The sequence below is a fragment of the Ischnura elegans genome, chromosome 4 (assembly GCF_921293095.1).
Source record: "Ischnura elegans chromosome 4, ioIscEleg1.1, whole genome shotgun sequence".
Lineage (NCBI taxonomy): Eukaryota > Metazoa > Arthropoda > Insecta > Odonata > Coenagrionidae > Ischnura > Ischnura elegans.
This window is the reverse complement of record NC_060249.1, coordinates 129,788,776-129,812,323: the sequence shown is the minus strand read 5'-3', so window position 1 is coordinate 129,812,323 and position 23,548 is coordinate 129,788,776. Positions and strand designations below refer to the sequence as shown.

The 23,548-nt window shown below is 43.4% G+C and overlaps 1 protein-coding gene across 1 annotated transcript in view; it reads right to left on the bottom strand.

The window, feature by feature from the left end:
* LOC124158053 (zinc finger protein 316) overlaps positions 1–23,548 on the bottom strand; it is a 224,286-nt gene that overhangs the window by 75,771 nt on the left and 124,967 nt on the right. The window contains exons 2-3 of the mRNA XM_046533219.1: positions 11,260–11,398; positions 2,470–2,625 (exon numbers count right to left, since the gene is read on the bottom strand). Coding sequence (XP_046389175.1) covers positions 2,470–2,625; positions 11,260–11,398 — 295 coding nt within the window. The remainder of the gene's footprint in view (positions 1–2,469; positions 2,626–11,259; positions 11,399–23,548) is intronic.

Below are 23,548 nucleotides of genomic sequence, written 5' to 3'. Positions count from 1 at the left end.
CATATGAGCATATGTACATAACAAACCAAAGGAATCGCACACGCATGAATACTATTCTTTCGTTGCAGCAGATCTGCAGAGGGGAACGGGCAAGTTCTTCACTCCGTGACCGACAGTGAGTCAATGTTTACGTTGGGAGGGCAGGGCTACACAGGACAAGACAGGGGCACAGTGGGGAGGGGGCCCAAAATCATCTCGGGCGACATACGTCCTCTTCAGATTTGAAATATGGTTCAATATTCGGAAATGCTAAGAATTCTGCGGCGCAGTCGTCCAGAGCATTGATGAATGCCCGCTGTGATGGGTGGCTGTGCTATCTCTTTCCGCGGCAGTCACATCACCTGGGTGAATTTGACGGATTCCTCACTTGAAGCCTGTCACAGGCAGACAACTTGTCAGAAATATTGAGGCCCAGGGATGACAAGTGTTCATTTCAATAGTAAATTGTAGATGGCAGAAGTTTGCGCGGATTGAGATTTTCCGATGACGCATTGCAAGGAGATAAAATTGCAATCATTACAGATATTTAAAGCCGTGGATGTTTTATAAAATAAACGAACATTTTCATGGATATTTTTGCACGGTTATTAACTTTTGGAGGTCTAAAATCTATGGAAACATTTTAAAATGAAATTTATACAGCATGACGTTGATTTGATGTAAAAAAATTAAGCTATCACTAAAAAGTTTAGGGGCATTTTCATTTTAATTAAACATTATAACCACATTTATGCTTGTGAAACATTAAAATAAATATATAGCATCAGCACTATGCTCCTTTTACGTATAAAGCTACATATATCTTTACTAGGGAAATAACATCATGTTTTCGGCACACTTTATACAGCTTAAAAATTTAGGGAAGTTAAAAAGTGACGTTGTTCATCAGATTTGTTCTAGTTGGCAATGAAGCAGCTACACAGAATAAAGTAAAACTCCTCTCCAAGGCAACGGGCATGGAAAACGATAAGCATAGTTGGTCTTAACAGAAACAAATAGCAAGCACAATGAGCGTAAAAAGCTGGAATGGACGAGGTATGATTCGAGAATGATGCATCATCAAAGTATCATCACGACGGACGACTGCGAGTGTGGAAAGTGACAGTGGGCATTCAAGAGGAGAATGACAATAACAAAAAAATAAGACTCACCAGAATCCCACCGAATTTTCAGCTCCACCGAATGCTTAAATAATAAGGAAAAGAAGGGGGTGGAGCACGTCGCCTTCAGCGCAAAAAAACGCAACAAACAGGACTCGAATATCAAAAACCGTTCGTCCTCTCCATCTCTGTTTCTTGAAAGTGGGAGGGTGGTTAGGGGGGAGTGGGATGTGGGGGGGGGGGGGGATTTGCGAAGTCTTTGCCGACAGACTGTACGTCTTCAGCGGCTCATTATCATCCCCCAAAATTCAACCCTTCCTCTTTCCTTCCCCCCCCCCCCCCCGTTTCTTCTTTCTGTGGTGCAAGCCCCCCCCCCCCACCCGCCCACCACTTTCGGGGCAGCAAGTGCGCTGACAACCCCTCAACCCCCCCGAAATTCACCACGGACAGCAACACGCCAACCTCCCTTCTGTGAGTCTCCGCTCTCGCCACACACTCCATACACCAGACAGCACAATAGATGATAAGAGCACGTCGCAAACGGTATTCGCGAGCAGAAACAAAGGAGGTCTTGGCTATTCCTTTGATGGGACCGATACCACCCCATCCCCCATCACTTTCTCCTCTCTCTTCCAGCAGCCCCCTCCCCTTCAACGTCCGCTGAGTGATCTGGGGGAATTCCGCGGAGCAGATATGGGGACGGCAGGGCTGACTCCAGAGACCCTCCTCGCATTTCGGACGCGGACTGGCGGCCAGACGTGACCAGGGGTCGCACAACAGCGGCTTGCCTCCCCAAACTCATCCCTTCCAAATATTCCCCGGTGGTACGGCGACGTCGGGGAGGATTTTTACTCTGTTTTCCTCCTCCAATTTTGACGAAAGTGTCACGTCAGCCGCCGAGCGAAGGGCCACTAAATTCGTGAATAATGGAGCCCTCGGAATGAACCAGTTCCAGGGGTTTCTCCCCCTAGTTTAGTACGCAAAAAATTAGCAAGGGTCAGTTGAATAATGCTTCCTCACTGAGGCGATTATCTAAGACAAAGGGATGATTTGAGATCGGGAGTTTGATTGCACGGAGCGACTCATACGGGAATATTATCTAGTATTCACCAAGAGAATAGGAGAAAGCTTCGTTTTCGAAGAAATATTTGCATAACATATTTGGCGAGCAAAATTGCACCGATGGATAACAAACGGAGAAAGAAAACTAACTGGAACGATAGATCCAGTGATCAAAAATGCAAATAAAATTTAGAATGATTCCGTTAAAGATTAAATATACAACAGATGCCTCCAATTAAAAGTTGATGCTTTAATAGGCTTGGAGTAAATTCTAAACAATACCTAAGGAATGATTTGCGGTACATACCTTCGAGAATAGTGTCCATTGTACGGCGATAAAGCGAATTTCGCAGGTAGTGAACGGCCGGCATGAAAAAAACTTCCTCTGGTCTCTCAGGCAAGTAGTACACGACCAACTCCGTGTTCGGGGGAATAGGTTTGATGACTTCATAAACAGGGTCGCCTGAAACAATGGAAGACAAGTGTTAGGAGTAAACAGCCAAGCAATAACACAATATTTCATACACTGATGGCACATGTATAAATTGCCCGTGCTTTAAAATTAAGCTGGTTGCTTAGGTTATGGAAAATACAATGAGGCAAATTAATGAGTTAAAACTAGCCAATTAAATGACTAGTATAATTTTTGATTTTTTCACTGCAATTAAATGTCTAGGTTACAAATTAAACAAACAAATTCCTTGGAAAAGGTTTTCCCTAGATTACAAACAAACTGTGCATCAAGAACCAGGGGAACATAAATAGAAGGCATTATTTTTGCACATACTCTACAGGTATCTTTTATAGTATTTTTAATGACATTTACATCACAGGCTGCTGCATTTGCACATTCATTTTACTATACGCATTAATGGCTTATATTCCCCATATCAAACCCCGTATGGAGCGGCCCAGATAAGGTGGCTCTAACGGCGGTTGAGAAAGCTGAAAGGAAACTGACCAAAAGCTGAGAAGCAAGTTAATAAGAAATTTTTTCAGCTACCACCATCTAAAAATAGGTTATTATAGATAGAGTATACCTAACCATGGCAATAAAGTTGTCATGTCATCCATCACTAGATTATGGGAAAGTTCCATCATATCGTTCAAAGTACTGCAACACTCAACAATAAATTCCTTTTATCACAGCGGGTGAGAGAGAAAAGCCTCTTTAACACAAATGCTGACTTTCAAGTTGGAATGCAAATCACAAAAAAGCTGCGAAAATATAATGAATCAATCCGAGGGATAGAATAATTAGTTTTGATGCCGCAGATCATCATCATCACTGGTCAACAATCCTAGGATTGGTTTGACGCAGCTCTCCACTCAGTTCTCCCATCAGCTAATCTTTTCACACCTACGTATTTCTTCTCTTTCGCATCTCTCTTTGCTTGTTCCATATATTTTGCCCGAGGTCTTCCTTTTCCATTCTTGCCTTCCACTTGTCCTTCGACGATTGTCTTCATCAGGCCATAATGTCTCAACATGTGGCCTATAAGGTTGTTCCGTCTTCTTATTAAGGTTTTCATGAGGCTTCTCTTCTCTCCTACCCTTCTTAGGACTTCCTCGTTACTAACTCGGTCGATCCATTTGATTTTCATCATTCTTCTGTAGCACCACATTTCGAAGGCCTCTATCCTTGCTTTCTCCGCTGCGGTCATTGTCCATGCCTCATTTCCGTATAGGAGCATACTCCAGATGTAGGTTCTTATAAATTGTTTCTTTACTTCCATATCTAAGTTTCCCGCTGTAAGCAGGTTTCTCTTTTGGTGGAATACTCTCTTCGCCTCGGCTATTCTGCTGATAATTTCTTTCTTGCTTCTCCCGTCACTAGTTATCTCGCTTCCCAAATATGTCTTCCAGATATCGCAATATATATCAAGCAATCAGAATATCAAAACATTAAGGCATTGACTCCAGACTCAAAACTATGTGACACCATTCCCTTGCTAGCAGCCCCATTCCTATTCCTAGATATGAAAACAAGACGCTCGCTCGATCGAATTCCTCTCAAGGAGACAGCCAGGTGCACATTTTCCCCCGGCACCCTTTCGCCGACGTGAGATAGGAGAGTCCACCGAGGGACACGACAACAATGCTTGCCCACGCGCGTCCGTTCGCGCCAAAGTGCCGATGAATATATATATATACGCACTAAACGGGCGATCGCTATGGAGGTCAAATGAAAGGTGCAACAAACACAGATTCGGTTTCAGGCGACTCTTTCGGTTTCAATTGAGTGAGCTCTGATTTTTTTTCCGTTGGGCTCACGCGAACAAATAAAGAGATAATGGGGCGGGAACGGTAAACACACGTCATATAGGATATACACGTCATATGTGAAATCCTAGCTCAAAAATGACACGTCTGAAATGCATCCATTTTCATATAACAAGCATGTTCTAGCCTGTGGTCAGTCAGTCATATTTATCAAATTCTCCTTAGTGCTCTCAATTCTCTCATGATGATATTACAGACGAGAGGACAGAACAAATCTTCACATTTTTATCAATACCATAGGTGCAATCTTTTTTTTAGCATTAAATGGGCTTAGAGAAAGGAGATAGCACTTCATCTACATCTACATAATACCCTGCGAGCCACCTCTAGGGTGTTTGGCAGGGGGTGATCAATCACCAGCATGCAGCATGAATTTGGACTCCCACATGCACACCACACCGTCCAAAAAACGTCCCGTATAATAACAAACTATACTACTATATGCTGTTAGAAATAGAATATAGAATAGAAATTCAGAAACATGCATTAAGTTTTACATAGGTTAGTAGGCTACACTACAAGTCATGCAATCTATTTACGAGCTCTATTGCTGCCGTTATAATCTCTTATTGATCGTGGAAAAAATGACATTCGGAATCTGTCTGTTCTACAATCTATCTCTCTTATTTTATTTATATGATCTGATTTTCCGTAGTACGTTGGCGTCCGCAAGATATGGTTAACTTCGTCAGAAAAGACACTGCTCTTGAATTTATCTAAAAGGTTTAGTCTATTTTTCAATCTACGGTCCGACAGAGATTCCCATCCGAGTTTATGTAAGAGGTCAGTTACACTAACAAGACTATCGTAACGACCTTTCACATACCTGGCAGCTCTTCTTTGCACGCGTTCTAACTCTGTTATTAAGCCTTTTTCATGAGGGTCCCAAACACTGGCAGCGTATTCCAAATGTGGTCTAACGAGGGAAAAGTAGCTAATTTCTCTCACTTTGTCGTCGCACTTTCCTAATATTCTTTTAACAAAACCCATTTTACGATTAGCTTGACCGGTTATTTCTCGAATATGTTTATTCCACGATAGATCATTATTGAGTCTAACGCCTAGATATTTCACGGATTCAACTGCATTTAATTGGGTGCCTCGAATGATATAGTTACGCCGTAGGGAGTTATTCTTCCTCCAGAAATTCATTACGACGCATTTTTCCAAATTTAATTCCAACTGCCAAGCATCGCATCAAGCTTGGATAGCAGCAAGGTCATTCGTTAGTTCATCTATATCTTTGCTGGAACGGATTAAAACGCACTTCTGTGCATACGAAAATAATTTCAACTCATGTTCATTGGTCAAGATGCATAGAATATTAGTAGTTTATTTGAATTCCTACGCATGGGAAATAGTGGATTCTTCAATTAATTGCACTATTAACTTCCGAGTCATTATACGAATCAGCGGACAGATACCTTTTGAATGCAGGTTTTTTAATGGATGCGCGCGCACTTAACAACGGAGGTCAATCGGAAGGAAATATCAGTGAGACAAACGATGCATACGCTGTCCATCGGGTTTTTTTCCCCATCGGCGCACGCGAAGCGAAGGAGGGCGAGAACGGTAAGCAACCAACCGCGCGCGATCTATGACATGGAGAGAGGCAGCCGATCTATGGCTCAAGAGGTCACCTTCGCACCATAGCCACCGCCGCGTGATTATGAGCTCACTAAAGGGGACCGATCTATGCGGAGGAACAGCCGACGGCTATCTTACATCGCGCCATCGAGCAGGACAACTGATCTTCACTTGCGAGAAATAGAAAAAAGCGATAATGGCGGCATTGGGTATGCGACCAGGATGGAAATGTCAAAACCCCATATCTAAAGATCACTAATGGGTCTGATTATCTGATGCAAGCGATAGGGTTTCTTCACACATAAGTTTCTTCTTGTACATTTTGATTGGACATTTCACCTCCATTTAATTCAGCACTCACAAAGAAGGAGAAGTATCAGGATTATCATAAAATCCAAATAAAAATACGTAATTTCCTATCTTTTCACATTTTCTATAGTAGCAATAGTCTTCGGGTTTCATTGGCAGTCTCAGCATTATGTTAGTCACTCAGCTTCGTAACTCGTCAGCAATCACGAGCGCTCTTGTTTAATACTCTCTGCTTGGGTCGCTCTATGAAGCAGAATAAACACGAACTATCTTCGGACGTAATTTAATGGGATAAAACGCAGCTTGTCTATACTCAAATGTGTCTTTCCCGAGGGCAAGGACTTGGCGAAGAAAGAGGTTACTTACTTTGCCCGAAAATAAAGTTAAACCTCGGGAAGAGTCGTGAAACGCAAGCGGCGAAATCCAAAAGAACGGGAGCAGAGTGTGGTCACCATGGAGGGAGGTGAAGTACGTAAATACGGAGAGGGTGAGGGAGGTTATCGAATTGCCGTCGAAATTCAGTGTCGGATGCAGCGAATGGATCAGACGAAGAACAGGATTCCCTCCGGAAGGCTGAAAATTAATCCCCGATAGGAAGAGGCGCTCGTAAAGATTGTGCTCCTCTGGGATGCTGCACATCAACCACCGCAGGTGAGTGAGATGATCGGGTGACATTCAAGCAACACCCGGGGCCCTTCCTGCATGCGGCGCGATGGCCATCGACTTCACGGTACCCCCACTACAAGGGAGAGCTCAGGAGAACATGAGATGCATCTTTTCTCAGTCAGGAGGCAAACGAAGTTACGCCGAGTAACCCGACCGGAATTTGTTGGATCTTAGGTCAGTTTTTCTCGTTCCATTGAGAGAAAAGCAATAGAATGCCTCATCAGCGTACAATTAGTGTGTGGTCATTCCTAAAATTGGCTCTAATTTTGAAAACTAGGAATGGCTCGTTCAATGCAATAATATAAAAGTGTAAGGAATAAAAGGTGATTTTATTATTCGGGTCAGAGTAAAAACTTAAAGACTTCATTTAAGGTTTACACGAAACGTGTAGAAAGTTAAGCTATATCAATTCTTTGAATGTTTATTGATTAAATGACTAAAACAACAAATTAGCACAGAAATGATGTTCATCACCATAAGTAGTGGTCAAAAGATTGATTTGATGTAGGTATTTCTCCTCCTCTCTGCTAGCCTATTCTCAGGGACGTACTTCTCTTTTAAATCCCAAACAACCTGTCCTATAATGTAGCTCATTCGGGGTTGTCTATCGCCTCTCTTCACATCCACTTGTCTTTCGCTACCCAACAGTATTGCCATACATTTTTCAAAAACCACAACATAATGCTGTCCTTATAGTAGTTTGAATGCATATATTATTTATTTAAATGAAAAATTTTCATTCTTTTCCAATGGAACTAAAACCATTTCAGTAAAATCCGTTTTTTTTTATAAAAAGACCCTTGTTTTGAAATCGGATTGATGCCTCACGATTTATTCCCTTTCTAAGTCGGCGATGCAGAAACAAGTCGATCGGACATTTGAGATCAAGATTAAGAGCCTCACGCGGAAAAAAATTAATACGAATAAACAGAATCCGATAACACGTGAAAGGTAAAACGCGACACCTGATTACACTTTCAGCACAAAAAGTTCACCTTGACTTATGTGTGCATATTTCACAGTGCGGGCGACTTCGGAACTCCTCTCTTAGTAATTTGTACTGGATCCTTGAGAACATAAAACCTTAGTCACATCGTACATTTCGCTTTCCATTAGCAATCTCCACAATGGCTCACTAACTCACATCGCTGGAGGGCTCGCAGCCTCGGGCGCCTCGTAAATCCGCACCCCACGCCACTCTCCACGCTCCACTTGCTACCCCTCCCTGCCGCTCCATCCGCTCAACTGCTACTCTCGCTCCCGCCTATCACGAAGCGACAATATATACGGTGACACTGCAGCTTTTGGCCACAATTTTCGCCTCCACTCACGTCTACTATGAGTGCGATCACACGCAAAGTGCATGCTAACTGCAGTTAATGAAACGAATAACTCCCAGCCATCCAAATTGGGAGATTCCAGAAACAAAGAGCTAATTGGCCGCACTGACCTACCTAAGAATTTACATCTGGTGACCCTGAAGTTTGAAACGGCCAGCATTTTATTACCATTGAAATCTAGTCCATATTATTATTTAGCACTTCAATAATATCAAATAGTGAATAAACACGAGTTGTCATGGAATAGTCTCACAAAGATATTCTGAGAGGCGTTTCACGGATCGTATTTTAATGCATATGATGCATATGGTCTCCGCAAAGACTTTGCACAATGAAATCTGAATCAGCGTGCGAATGAAGAATATGAACAGTACGCTTTTACACAAATCGTTCTTGATTCGCTCGCTACGTTTCAAAAAGCGTTGTAAGTAGTTTCGAAATTCATTACTGATAAACCCAAATCTGAGAATTCGCTATTAAAACTTTCAAACGCCATCTGCCAGCGCGACCAAAACTCTAAACCCATTCTCCACTGGGTTGACCGCACTATATCTTCCATGATGATGCATTATTTGCAATTTTTGTGCGAAACTGTTCTCAAGAAAGATATATGAATTCACATTCCCCTATCCTCACGCCATGAACTCGAGTGAAACATTGATCTGGCCACGTTTTGCAGCACACCATCTTCGCTCCTCGTAACTTCCGCCAAATGCGAGCAGATAAGGCGTCCTTCCACTCTCCATCACAGTGTTCCCCCGAGCACATAACACTTCTCTCCTCTTCCCGACACTGCCCCCGCAACACTCGCCACACCGCTGGCAGTTGAACCTCCCGCGAGGACTCGAACACCGCCGCACGCCTCTTTTTGCATTGTCACACGGGGCGTTGGAAAGGGAAGGGCAAGGGGAGGAGGGGTGTGGAAGATGGGAGCAGCCAATCACCCTTTCCTCCACTTTGTGAGCCGACGAACCCATCGAAAAAATCCCGCATCACTGCATCCGAAGTGGAATAATTTTCTATCAGTGCAAACATCCGCTGGCCTCCCACTCCATAGGACCGGGTTCCAAGACATCTCATAGACTGCGTGCTTGAGTGTACTTCAAATGTCGCACTCTGCCCGTCGGATGGGAGGTCATTGCGTGTTCCACAATACGCTTTGCATTTACAGCGGACTACTTCCGACGCTTCTCCATCCTTCACTCCCTATCCTTCCCCCATGACGCAATCGACCTCAGCTCCCCATCACTTCCTCCAAATACCTCCATATCGTCGCCTTGGTCTGGATTCGTAAATCAGGATATGCTCAATTCGCATCGAGTGAAACGTATTAGGTTGTAAAGGGTTTTGGTGGGCTGGTTCATGAATCCCGGATTCACATCCAGGTGAAGCCTACCAAACGGCCAAACCAAAACTCTCGCGTTTGAGGAGGTCCATGGAAAGGAACTCTGCTGTGATACATGGACAAATGTGGGTTATTTGCAATGAGCTCTATCCTCAACAACAGCGAAAGAAGAGTGATTTGAGAATAATTTCCACAATTTTTGGCACTCTGGCACCAAGCACATTGGTTTGACGTCCATTAACTTTATGTCTAAGCATTAGAGAAGCAAAAAATCAATCACAATGCATTTATTTTATATTTATACTATTAAATGTAAGGGAATGCGAAAAATGTCTTGAAAACGTCAAAGGATTATGGATTTTTTTCTTTTCCATCCGCTTCCTCCTCTGGGGGCTGCACCCATCGTGAGTGGGAACAGGATATCTCGCGAATCGTTAAACGGCAGACGATCGAAGATTTCTCGCCCACTGGCGCGCAACAAGCGAATGCACAAGCGCTGATGCCTTCGCTTCACGCGAACGGGAAATCCCTTTCGAGAGGCCGACGACGCTAACGGAAACGAGGGAAAAGAATTGAAGAGCGACGGGCGGGCGAATGGCGGCGATGCATCTGCAACACCCATCGCCGAAACGGATCAAAGCGAATCGTCCATTAAGCGAACCCGCTGCTCGACATATTCGCCTCGTCCGTTTATGTGCTCTGCCTACTCCCCTTCCGCGGTGAATGCGCTGCCTCCCCAACTAGCACTTAGCTTCCTCCTCTCGGCCGACGTGTAAATCACACAAGGCGGATGGATGCGTGGGAGCAAAGGGAAGCCATGTGGTTCGGCCGCGCTTTTCGTGAAGCCGAAGGGGAGGTCACTCTACCTTATGCGGGGAAACTGAGAAGCGAATAAGGAAGCGGATGCTTTAAATTGTCCATTTTTATCTTTAAACAGATAAAGCAAGTCTCTTATGCGTAACCGATTCATAGCAAGGAGAGCTTTGGAGTACTGAGAGAAATTTCCTCACTTGAAACCCAGGTGATACCCTTGGACACTCCCAGACAAAAATCCTAGAACTCTGAGGTGGGGCAGGGCAAGAACTAACCACAGCAGGATGAAAATTTTAAAAAATATCAGCAACTTAGTATAGGTCGATCTCTACCCTCTGCTATCATAACCGCAATCTTAGTTGGAGAATAAATACTTAAATAGTCACATTCAACGAATTACACTCATCCTTTTCTTCCACTGACAGTCTGATAAATTGCGCAAGAACTAGCAAACAAAATATCTAATGCAACATGCAAGGAAAGCAGCACTACATTCGAGAAATAACGAAAACGAGGCTCAAAAACTTGATAACTCTCTTATATTATATTTTGTGATATATCGGTTTCAAAGGAAATAAATTGCAATTTGGCTTCTGATTGCGTGGATATTGCGCGCAATTTAAACCCATACTCATATGCAGCACAGTATAAATTCCTCAATAAACCAAAGGCAATCCAACAAATATTCTTTCAAATAAGATTAAGTATGTAGTTTTGAATACAGAAATTCAGGGAGAAAAATGAGGTTACATACCTTTGATTTTGGTCCCAATCAAATTCACTTCTTCGGTGTACTTTGGCGACGCTCTCAGGAATCGAACCCAATTACAGTGGCGCACTCGCCTGCGGTCGACTTCCGTTATCTCGTCATAGCACCCGAAGCGATGGCGAATCTGAAAGGAAAAAGATACACATGTTACTTGACAAATGTGAAACAAGCATTTTTAATAACACTCCTTGGAAATTCTTCTCTTTGATGGAAAAATTTAAACAAACATCAGTTAAGAATATTTAAACGATGGCAATAGAACATAAAGGATCGGAACAACTTCAATCCAAGCGAAGTTACTACCAGGCTGGGAAAAGTTTATTCATTCATCTTTTGATCAATATTTTTCGCTGAACTCTTGGGTATAATACGAAATCAGTAAAGTAAACAAAATAATCATATAATTATATTGGAATGAAATTCAATCACCTTGCCTCAATTGCAATCAAATCTTGCGAATAAGAAAGGGTGTATAGTTTTTCATGATATAATTTGATAGTTAAACATGAACGGTTTTTCAATAGAGTTAACGAAAAACTATTTCGCTTCATAAGCCAAGAATAAATGGTGATTGGTTAATGTGGTTAATTACACCTAAATAATCAATCGCACATTGGGTGATAATTTTGTTTAAGATCTTTATCGATTGCGTTCACGTTAAGGAAGTATTTCCAAATTTCGATTCTCTTTCGTACCCGAATGTCAGTCAACTTTTCAACTCATCAACAGTCTTTTAATACTTTTATTACTCTTCAAAATTTGATGACATTATTAATTTCTCATCTTGCCCGTTGGTCGTGCAAACGCAATGCTTCAACTGCCCTATCACACATTCCGATCCAAGTTCACGGAGCGAGAGCAGTCATCCGAGAAGAGGAAGTGTAATGCGTTCCTCCACTGGCTCGAACGATTCACCCGCAGTAACTAATCAAACTAATATTAGTTTTACTTTCCATTACGATCGGACACACATTCCACCCATCAATCATAGCAAACAATCCCTTTGTGAAAAGCGTGACCAACGACGGCTGAATAGTGCTTCTCCACCTTCACACCCAACTTACTTAATATCCTCAGAAAGCTATTAGACCACAAGTGCCAACGTCATTTCCACTGACTTTCGCCAGCGGTGAGCCTCCGTTACTTAGCGCTGTCAGCTGTTGCCGCAGCGCTTAAACTATAAGGACACCAAATAGAATCAACAAGACGACGGGCTTTTTCAGGATGACTCGGAGAACATCATCTAAGATTCTAACTATTCTTGTATGTCCGACAGCAACGGTTGAAAATGAGAGATATTTTGAGGAACGGTTACGTAAAGAAAATCCTTTTTCCTCTGAACAAGAATGTACTTAAATAAATGCTACAAGGGGCTCAGTACGCGCATATCCTTTTTTTATTTTGTATTTTTTTGATCAATGGCTGGTAAATTAACAACATATCCGCCACAAGCTTATTGGAGTGATTTTCGGAGTGGTATGTAAATGTGAATGAAGCCTAGAAGGATGTAGAAGGAAGATACAAAAAACTGATGAGACCTCCACTTTTTTACCGAAAATCATCAAATAATTTCATTTGTCCACCAAAAATCTTGTGATTTTCATTTTTTTCAAATAATGTATACTATTTCTTATGGACTCATTTGCAAATACCTTTGTATTGATGAATTTTTATGGTGCAGTGAGTTGCAATCCTTACAATAATTATATTCTTGACTAAATTAATAGTGCTATTAAACAGCAATGTGTTTGAAGAAATCATGAAGACTTAATAATTTCCCTAAAAAGTCTTCCTTTAGCTAGGTATATAAAATTTTATTAATACAGTTTGGACTTTACAGTTTCTTCTTTCTGACATTATTTTAACGGCAAAATCCCCAATTAAAGGCTAAAAGGGGTAACGGAAATAAATACTACAGATAATTTATGATTTGTGAGCGAAATGCGATTGATTGTATGAAAAATAGTACGTGTTCAACTTATATTTTTAAAGGAAAATACTCATTGAAATAGAATCTCACTAAATTTATCACTAACATAATATGAATAAAATTTGATTTTTTATTGTACTTTAATAATGACTGCAAATTTTTATAATTATTTTTTATTATATTAAATATTTGAGTTAAATTCAATGTGTTTTCTTCAGTACTCTACTCATTCCTGGTCCATTTCGTGTGAAATCTTTACGGAACGATAGCAGGCATCAATGATCACATAAGCTAGTTAGTCTCTGTCACGGCTCCAGTAAACAGACGCGTAAAAACACGAAGTATGTCCACTTCGGCCAGCGAAAATCCAGGAACATTCTCTCACAATAGCTATGCATACTCACCATCGGCCACGCTTATTAAACCATCGGGATCAATTTCAAATGTTAATCCGAGGAGAAATCGCCGCTTCAGGAGGACGAAATCTTCTCTGACCGTGGAGGAAATGAAGGGACCATTTGGATGGACGATGAAGCAAAAGTGGGGGGATCATGTGCCATGGCAAACAATGGCTCGTTGCCGCAGAGAGGCCATTCTGGGAGAAAAAGGGGGAGCTGGAGTAATTGCACTGGACAAACCGTATGTACAGCCATTCCCATCCCTCCCTCACAATGTGAAGACAGGGGCAGAACCAAACATCGACAGCAATATCCGCGCGGATCCTTCCTTATCATCGACGCCGTCTTGATGCATTAACCCACTCGAATCGCTCCTATTATGCGGTTACCCGCACACCAGGGGGAAACTGATAGAAAGTCGTGAAATGGACCTTTCCTTTACGCACACCGTGCGAGCAAAGCGAAACTCTCTTCCGCAATGCATGACGACCGGGAGGTGAGCAATGAAATGTCTTCCAAGCGAGCCCCGCATACCGCATGGACAGACAGTTAACGGTGGCGTCAGCAATCTCTCGCCCGTACACGCGCAATTTGAAGCGGAGTTGTGCCAAAATCTCAAAATTCCAGAAATAGAAATTCATATTCATTACGGACTTCCTCGTGTTGTTGATGCTCGGATGTTTTTTCCTCCGCTCGTTCTCTTGATGTCGGCGGTGGCGAGCGCTACACGAGTCTCGATCGTTAGTCCGCCGTGACTTTTTTCTATCTAATGGCTCGTAAGAACAAACCACCATTTTTCCCTTCTAAGAACGATTCTCAAATTCCCCCGCCGAGAATTGCTGTTATTTGCTACCGAAACTACATAAATGAAGCCATGCCAAGTAAGTAGGCACACCATTTTCTTTTTGAGAGAATAGGGTCTCCCTCTGAATTATGATAATATAATCCTTTCTCTACAATGTTCTCTTCAGCGCACACCGTTTCCGATCACCTAGTTCGGGTTGCCTTTTCCCACATTCACAGATTTATAATGGACGAGGTGGTGGCCTCGAAGACACCATATTAAAATAATCGAAACTACACATTACTAAAAATTTCCGTGTTTCATACGATAATTGATGATTACAAGTTACACTAGCTCATTTCTGAGCAATGGAAGTGACGAAGGAATCATATTTCGTTTTTTTTTCTTGGTTCAAATGAGATTTGACTCCATCCTTCTCCTGGCCAGAAGCAACAGCAAAATTCATAAAGAGACATTTTGCGATAGTGAAATTAATAAATAATTTGGTTCTCTCTAAAATTTCTAAAGTCACGCCCAATGGTACGCTTTTAAAAAAAGAAATCCCACTAGGGGATTTTACTCCATCAAATTCGCGGTGGACGGTGATTGTCCGAACGATTCTCCTGCCTCGCCTCGCGTGCGAATACACGGACGTCCGAAGAACTGCCAAGAAAGTAACTTCAAAGAACAACGCCTGTCTCACGATCGCGGAATGGCATAAAGAAAAATATGAACAATGGAACAGCCAGTCTGTCCGTCAGCTTCCTTTCCCAATCGCCGGTGATCTATCACTACACGACTGCCGACTCGGACACTGCCGCAAGCAAGGCCGCGGATTTAAACAAATAAATACTCAATCTCAAGCAAATGGGAAAGCCATGTGCGGTGATACTTTCGCATTTCAGCTGCCCTAAAAGAAACGAAAATCTAATCCATGTAAAGGCAATCGCCGCCATTCAGTTAAGTTACATTCCCAGCAGCTGAAACAAAATGATGTTTCTCAAAACTGCTAGTCACATTAGATATGCTCCAAAATAAGTATTCACTTTCTTCATACTTTCACTATCGAGAAAAACAAAATATATTACGGAAAAACCATTCAAATTGGCCACACCTTGAACCCCCAAATACGTTCCAAGTATTCAAACTAATGATGCTGTCAAGATAGCGGCCATAGCACTCAGCGTGAACTATGATGACCCTGTTTTGAATAAGGCGAATGATTTTTCCTCCTGGTTTTTCCAAACTTCGTCTGGATTTGGAGGTCACTTTGTAAAGGCTTCATATCCACTCTCTGACCCTTGATAATTTCAAAAGCATAACATGTGATGCAAAATGAAAGCAAGACCAACATAAAACACACTAAATATTGAGTAAATGGGGGTTTGCGGCACCAAACTAATAACTCAGATGAATAAAAGCTTTCTTCTTTCACTAGGGTAGCTTTCGAAAGTCGATTATTGGTAAAAATTATCACTTACATGTGACAACAATGAGTGATCAGAGGAAGGCAACGAACAAAGGAAGATAAGCAGAGGATAGGCTCCGGTGTGGTGCCGCTGTCCCAACAGAGTAAAAAACAAAATAAACGCGCAACCCGCGGCCGAGAACACAAAAAAATCCAAGAAATCCAGCCACTCCTCTATGAGGATGTATAAGGGGAGGAGGAAGGCTCATAACGACCACACTTCTGCGGCTCCATGTCTACCGAGAAAGGATTGGAGGGGTTGGGGGTGGGGGGATGGAAAGGGTGCAAAAGGGGTGAACAGCGTGCAAAAAAGAGCAGCGGCGAGATGGATGAAGCGGCGATTGAGGAGAGCCGTTTGCTCAGAGGAGGAGAAAGGCAGACGCGGAGAAGGAAGAAAGACTTTACACACTAACAGTACAAGTGCATGGAAACATACTGATGTATCGGGATTCGATATTTTAAAACACGCTACTCGGCCGATGAGTGCATAGCTAAAATATACACCGGTGAACCGGCTTTTCGGTCCAATTTCCTCTGTAAAGAATGTTAGCCATTCAATTCCATTCCGTTTAAAATCAAATTTCCATTTTGCACCAACTCATACCTGATGGCTATTACATTTCGTTTTTTCTAGCTCGGTTCTTTAAATACAAGTAAGCAAAGAAGATTCGTTTTGATAAATGAATCGGTTGGTGTGGAAAAATTATTTATAAAGCGTATAGTTCAAAACAATGAGTAAGGTGTTAGTCAAGTTTAAATAAATTCATTGTAAAACTACGAAAATTTCTTTAAATTTTACTTCTCTTTAGTGGATTTAAAGAAGATCATTTACTTTGCTACTTCACTTCGGTGGATATAGGCTCAATTTTAACAATATATCACGGACCAGCTGATTGAAAATAGGCACCTAATAAACATTATATTGATAAACAAACATATACCGATATGTGATTGCATATTAGATAAAATACACCGAATATTCGGAGACACAAACGTCACATCTGCCCTAGTAGGACGTGCATTAGACGGCAGAGGCGATGCTGTGATATATAAGACACCCGGGGATGGGCGACACGGATTTCCTCGTGTTGTTGATGCTCGGATGTTTTTTCCTCCGCTCGTTCTCTTGATGTCGGCGGTGGCGAGCGCTACACGAGTCTCGATCGTTAGTCCGCCGTGACTTTTTTCTATCTAATGCCTCGTAAGAACAAACCACCATTTTTCCCTTCTAAGAACGATTCTCAAATTCCCCCGCCGAGAATTGCTGTTATTTGAGCGAAACTACATAAATGAAGCCATGCCAAGTAAGTAGGCACACCATTTTCTTTTTGAGAGAATAGGGTCTTCCTCTGAATTATGATAATATAATCCCATCTCTACAATATTCTCCTTAGCGCACACCATTTCCGGTCACCTAGTTCGGGGTGTTTTCTTTCAAAAATTTGATCGGCTCTTCAATTTCCGTGAATAATAATGTTGATAATGACCATTCTCGAGAGCTTATCCGAATATAGTTTTTTTTTCAAGCGGATCGAGGCATCCCAGAATGCATCATTTTCGCCCCGTCACTCTGCATTCGTTAAGAATTCCGTAAAAACGGACCGCAAAGGAGGAAGAGTGTAATAGGTGGTGGTGGTGGGGGGGGGGGGGAGATGGGGTTTACAAAGACCTCCCCTCCCCCCACCTTTTACCCCGTCAAAGGCATAATGGCCTAATGAAAGGTTCCCCGCTTATTCGGTAGGGACGCCGGCCAAGTAATCGTATTTCTCCACTTCTGCTGCTGCTGGGAATTCCGACGAAAAGCAGCCTACCGAACACCTCTTTTTACGGGGAAACCGGAATGGATGAGAGGGAAGTAAGGAAGCGAGCGGGTAGAAACGACCCACAGTGGAAGAAGAAGGCGAAGGTGGTGCAGGAAAAAAAAACACGAAAAAAAAGGATGCCCTGTGGCTGGTTACCGTAAAAATGACCATAAGCCACGGGCAATTCTCCCCCCTCCCCTCCCTCCCCGCACCCCGACCGTAATTACTCGTGGAGGGTGGGGAACCCTTTGGACAGACTGCTGCTACCTTCCCTCAGCATCTCTCTCTCTCCCTCACTCTCTCCAGTGGTGCTTCTTACGTCAGCGCAGAGGATAGCAAAGGGGTGTAAATAGTAGGGCCGGAGGCTGGAAAAGGAAGCGACGACCGTAAAGAGTTGAGGAGAGGCTGGTAGCGATGGAGTGGTATGGAACGAATAGGAGGATGTACGGAAAAGAAGAGCTCGAACCAGACTCAAGAGAAAGGACGGAAAGACGACGAAAGACATTTTTAAAATGAGCCAGAGCCGAGTATCTTCCAATATAACTTCATATTCCATACATGCAGAGAAATTCTATAGGCAACGAGAGATTATTCATGGTGAAACAAAAACCAAGTACTGTTCCACAAACTTATTTTTATTTGCTGTCAACAAGTTTCAACCGTGTAGACGTTGAAACTAGTTGACAGCAAATAAAAATAATGCTGTGGAACAGTACTTGGTTTTTGTTTCACCATGAACATTTCATCGTTCCACCAAGTAACGCCAAAATCAGTTGATCAACGAGTGATTATACTTATATAAATGCATTAATATTGAAATTATGTATCTTTTGTCACCCGAACACAGAAAATCTTACCTCAGTTCTTAATAATATAATCTACTCGCCTTATATATTAATGCCAATCAACTAACTTCGCTTCCGTAATTTTTTTTCTGTGCAGAGGAAGTACTCAAACAGCAGATAAAACGATGAGTGTTAATTACTATGAGTGGGTGTGTATCAAAAAGTGTCCAAACGGAGCCCATTTAGCTGGTAGGCAATTTAGATGAGGGAAGTGGTATCAGATGCATTGCCGCTGCACACAGATTTAGGTAGCGAGCACGTTGACCGTCGAGAGCAATCAAATAGACACGCATGATAGTGCAGACCTAAATAATTCTGCCCGCGTTGATTTTTCCAGAGTTGCAAAACGCACGCCTGCAGTTGTGCACGTCTCACCGCAGATCACGGCAGCGGCACCTGCGCCAAGGCTCACAGCGTCACGAGTCGGGGCAAGTGACCCCGATTTTGGGCGGTACAGAAGCATTGTCGAAGGCAAATATCCTTTCACTAAAGAGACCGAAATCAGAAAATGCGGATTGACCATGAGCCATTTAAAGAGTTCTTAGACCATTTATCGAAGAATAGTAGCATTTATCAACATTCGATAGATATGATTTCAGAAACCTCTAATCTCAAATGTTCGGAAGATATTCCACTTACGTACTTGGGATTATGAGATACGAATAAGTGAACAAAATGATACTTTTGAAGGATATGGCCAGCAGATAAATATGCGTCCTGAATGATATTCCCAAGTTAGTGTAGAGAGGAAACGTTTCCAGTTATCAATGTATTTCCAGAAATAAATATTCACCATCTAATAAACCTGGTTTGAGCGATATAACACATTGAGTCACATCAATCATAAAATAAGTGGTGACTTCCTTCCAATCCCAAGGAAACGGCTTTAGGAAACGAAAGACATTTGAGGGTCTAGGAATGTCTCTAAAATGAACAGGGAGTTGTTCTTAAAGCTCCCTCCTAATAAAAATCACGAAGGGATCATGTAACCACTGAAAAAACGGCTAGGAGTCGAAGCCGGGTTGACGAGGTGAAAAGCCAACATTGCAGCCGCCAAAATCACCCAATATACCTCCGAAACGCCTTTTCCTCAAGCGGAATGAGCGCCTCATCTCGCCATCAACGCCCGAGACCATAGAAATCATAAAATAAGAGGCAAGTCATTTTCCGTTCTGAAATGAAACGGCTATTGCTCAAGTAGATTACGAGAGGCGGGAAGGAGATGGAGGAAGAAGTGGAGAAGCAGCATCCTCAGATGAGGCGGAGGAGATGAAGCGTGGGAAAGGCGCCCCGGGGCGGACACTACTGGATGGACCACGCACTGCTACACCCCAACGGGGGCCAAACATTAAGGGCGGGCCCCCGAACGGAGCGCCCTCTGCCCCCAGGGCGGAAGCAGATAGCCTGCCCCCACTCACTTCTCAGGGCCGGGCGTTTGCACTTTACACACCTATCGTCTGCCGGAGCCACATTCGCCGAGTTAAACACACTCGCCATTTCACCCGAAACGATTCGCTTTTATTTCAACGTCTGCGCTTTGATCGTCCACGCCAGGGTTATGACCCGACGCGTCCGTTGGCGCTGGCGTCGACTCGATACGCGTCGCTCCGTTTTTGAGAAAAGTTCCGAGACAGGTCAGACTTTAAAGCCTCTCCTTTTGGCATTCATTATTCCCGAAATGTTCGATTTATATCATCGGTCTATTACCATATGCATCGAAGCGTTCGCTCATTAGAAGAGGAGACTAAATCAGTGATTACGTAGAAAGAAACGTAAGTTTACCATGGACCGCTATAGAGCCACGATGATAGATGATAAAAACCCTGATTTTAATTTATAAAACCTTTCGCTGAAAGACACGATTTATGCTACGATTTGGTGGGCAGCCTTAATTTTGATTAGATTATCACTGGCACAATTATTCACTTAATTTACCTCATTTGATTAAACTCAGTGTAGAGATGTGCAATGTCAACATCTTGATTCAGCGCATCCTCTTGGCATCACCACCAAATCGCTCGGGAAGGAACCAGCTAAGTTGTTTTTGATCAAACATGATTGCAGCGAGAGCAGTGTATGTGCTGTACCCTCTTGCTCTCTCTCTTTTGCCCTCCGTCCAACACCCCAAAAAAACTCCCCCTCTCCCCAGACGGAGGAGGAGATAAAGAGCGCGTCGGCCCGGGGCGGAGGCTCGCTTCTTCAACCCGTCCACTAATTATCTTTCCATTACTTGCCCACACCATTGCAGCGGCAGAGACGCCCTCGGGAGAGAGAGAGAGAGAAAAGGATTTCTCTGCTGCTGCTCCTCGCCCCCTCGGGGAATCTTCGGCAGCCACGCCCCCTTCTCCCAATCCGCCCCTCCGCATCGTGTTCTCCTTTCCGCAGAATCCACCCCACCCTCTCACCCCCACCCTCTCACCCCCACCCCCTCCCTCCCCACCCTCTCCCTCCCCATCCTACTGCGCTGACACGCCAAAATATTTTTACTGCCACTTGTAATTGAGAGTGCAAAATGAATGGACCCATATCTTCCCGTTTCTCTTTAAAATGTAGGGGTTATTGGCCGCGGAATGCTGCAATTCTTTTCTTCTCAACGTTAGTTAAATTCTACATCACCACCCATCTATTGAGTTTATGGATTATCGAGTGACACCGTTGCCAACCGCATCTCCAAGTGATTAAACAATACAGCGGCTACAACGCTTCCGTTGCGAGTACTGCCCCACCAAAGTCATCAGACAAATGATAAAATTCGATAACGAGCAAGCAAAATTTTCAATTTCTCAAGTAAAAATAGCGAAAACACACAATTGACGAGTTCGGTATCTACTGATTACAATTAAAAGGACTGTTGGATATGGAGAATGCTAAACGTAATGAAGAATGCCACAGTGGGAAGGAACAAGTCCCCAGATTGATGGATCACCTAGGAGAACACGCCTTTGTGGAGAAGAGGCTTACACTTTTTTCCCCTGCAACAATCCCACGCCTCGATGGCAGCGAATGGATTTAAATAGCGCATCCCCCGCCGAGTCAATAGTTGCAAGCGGGACATGATCTCCTCCTCCTCGTGTTAACTCGCTTGTGATACGTTCGCTCGATACGAAAGGGCGTGTGAGGAATGCGTTTCAGAGAGAGAATGGCCGCGTGAGAGAGGGCGGGAGAGGGAGCAGAGATCGTATCGCTATCGCACTAGCAGATAGTGCGTGTGCGACTGTGGAAATGGGCGACGGAAGAAGGAGACGGATATCTCGGAGACCACAGACGAGAGTCTCTAAAGAGCCGGGCGAGAGAGGGAATGGATGGGGCGGGCATCGATGACCCGCTCACGCGATCGCAAGGCCCTTTGCCTCACCTTTCGAGGAATGTGCCGAGACGGAGGAAGTGGACGGGGTGGCGATGGGAGGGGTGAGGCCGCCGTCACGTGACCGGCGCCCGATGGACGGGCATCCACTCTGTATGTATGTGAAGGGCCCCAACCGATGTCACGGTGTGATGGATAATGAACGGAAGGAGGCGACGGGCCAAGAAAATAAATACACATTGGATACAGAACGGCAAAGTCGAGCTAGCCCAAACACGCCAAGTGCATGAGTGGATCTAAATGTTGACTATGCAGCAACAGAAGGCTCCAGAGGTAAAAAATAAATGCAAATATAAAATTTAAATCCTCAGTCAATTTTCTGAAAAGATTTTGAATTGCAGCGATTAATTTTATTATTTGGAAAATTTGGATATTTAATGCTTATAAATATATTTTTAACGATGATTAACGTCTCGGAGTATAGGTCTAATTAATAGATGCAATTTGGCCCTCTTCTTGCCATTTGAGATGACCTTAGCGAAATTTTCTCTTTATTAACCTGATTTTATTTTCAGTTATACAATTCTTTGCTAGTACCTAACTTTAAAAGAACAGTAAAACTGAACTCCGGCGCGATCATCAACGTAAGAATTATAGAAGCGCGGCTAAGAAAATGCCGCTAAGTTTCACTTTTATCATGTGATTCATAATGTATAACGGACATCATTTAATTTTCTTAGCAAAAAAATTTTTTTTCAAACATAAATCAACACTTTCCATGTGCATAGCCGAGTATCGACGTGAAAGCTTCAAAAAAGAAAAACAGTGCGGATTTCAAATCGGAAATTTCGAAAAAAAACGGCGCGATAAGCCCAGTTGTGTTGCCGCCGATCAATGTGGTGTAATTAAAAGGATTGCGTAATCGGAAATGATCATAGAAATTACATAAACCACGTTGTTATCACCTTAACGAACGCCTTCAAAACAATCTCTTATGATTGGAAAATGTTTCTCGTTCGAGTGTGTGCTGAGATGAGAGGTTGGAGGAGGGGGGAAAGGGGAAGGGGAGAGAGGGGAGGGAGTAGTAGTTGGGACGGACTTGGAGCTCGGGCCTTTGGCAAAGGTGCGGCGCGGAGTGTAATTAAAATGGTAGTCCGATAAACGGGTGGGGATCTGCCGTTGTTGCTCCACACACACGCACAGTCGTTTCGTATGCCATCGTGCAGGGGCGCGCGTGGGCGCCCCGATGCTCATCTTTCCTTTCTCCTTCGGATGGCCGCCGCTAGGGCGTGCGCATCAGCTCCACGAGAGAGAGAGAAAACGCCCTCGAATCGAATCTTTGGCCCACAACAGCTGCCGATTATTCGAATTAATGTTTCGTCCGCGGGCGGTTCAAGGTTAGCGGAGGAAGATAGAGGGTGTAAGGGGACGGCGACAATTATCTCCGAGCAGCAGAAGCGCCACCGCCCTTCCCCTCACCTTAAGACTGTATCGGAGAGCTCTCGAAGGCATCAGCGATTAGGGCGGCATTAGCGATATACATTTTTAGGTGGCGCAATTATTCCTATAAAATGGGACCAGGATGCGGAATCATCTCACTTTGTGAGCAGAAGAGTCAAGCGCTGTGTAATTGCGGATCGAGAGGTAGCCGCGAAATGAGATCAGGGCACGTGATGATGTCAAGGCAAGTATTGGCGAAGGAGGCGTTCATGAATAAGACGGAGAGATGAAGGAAAGTGTATC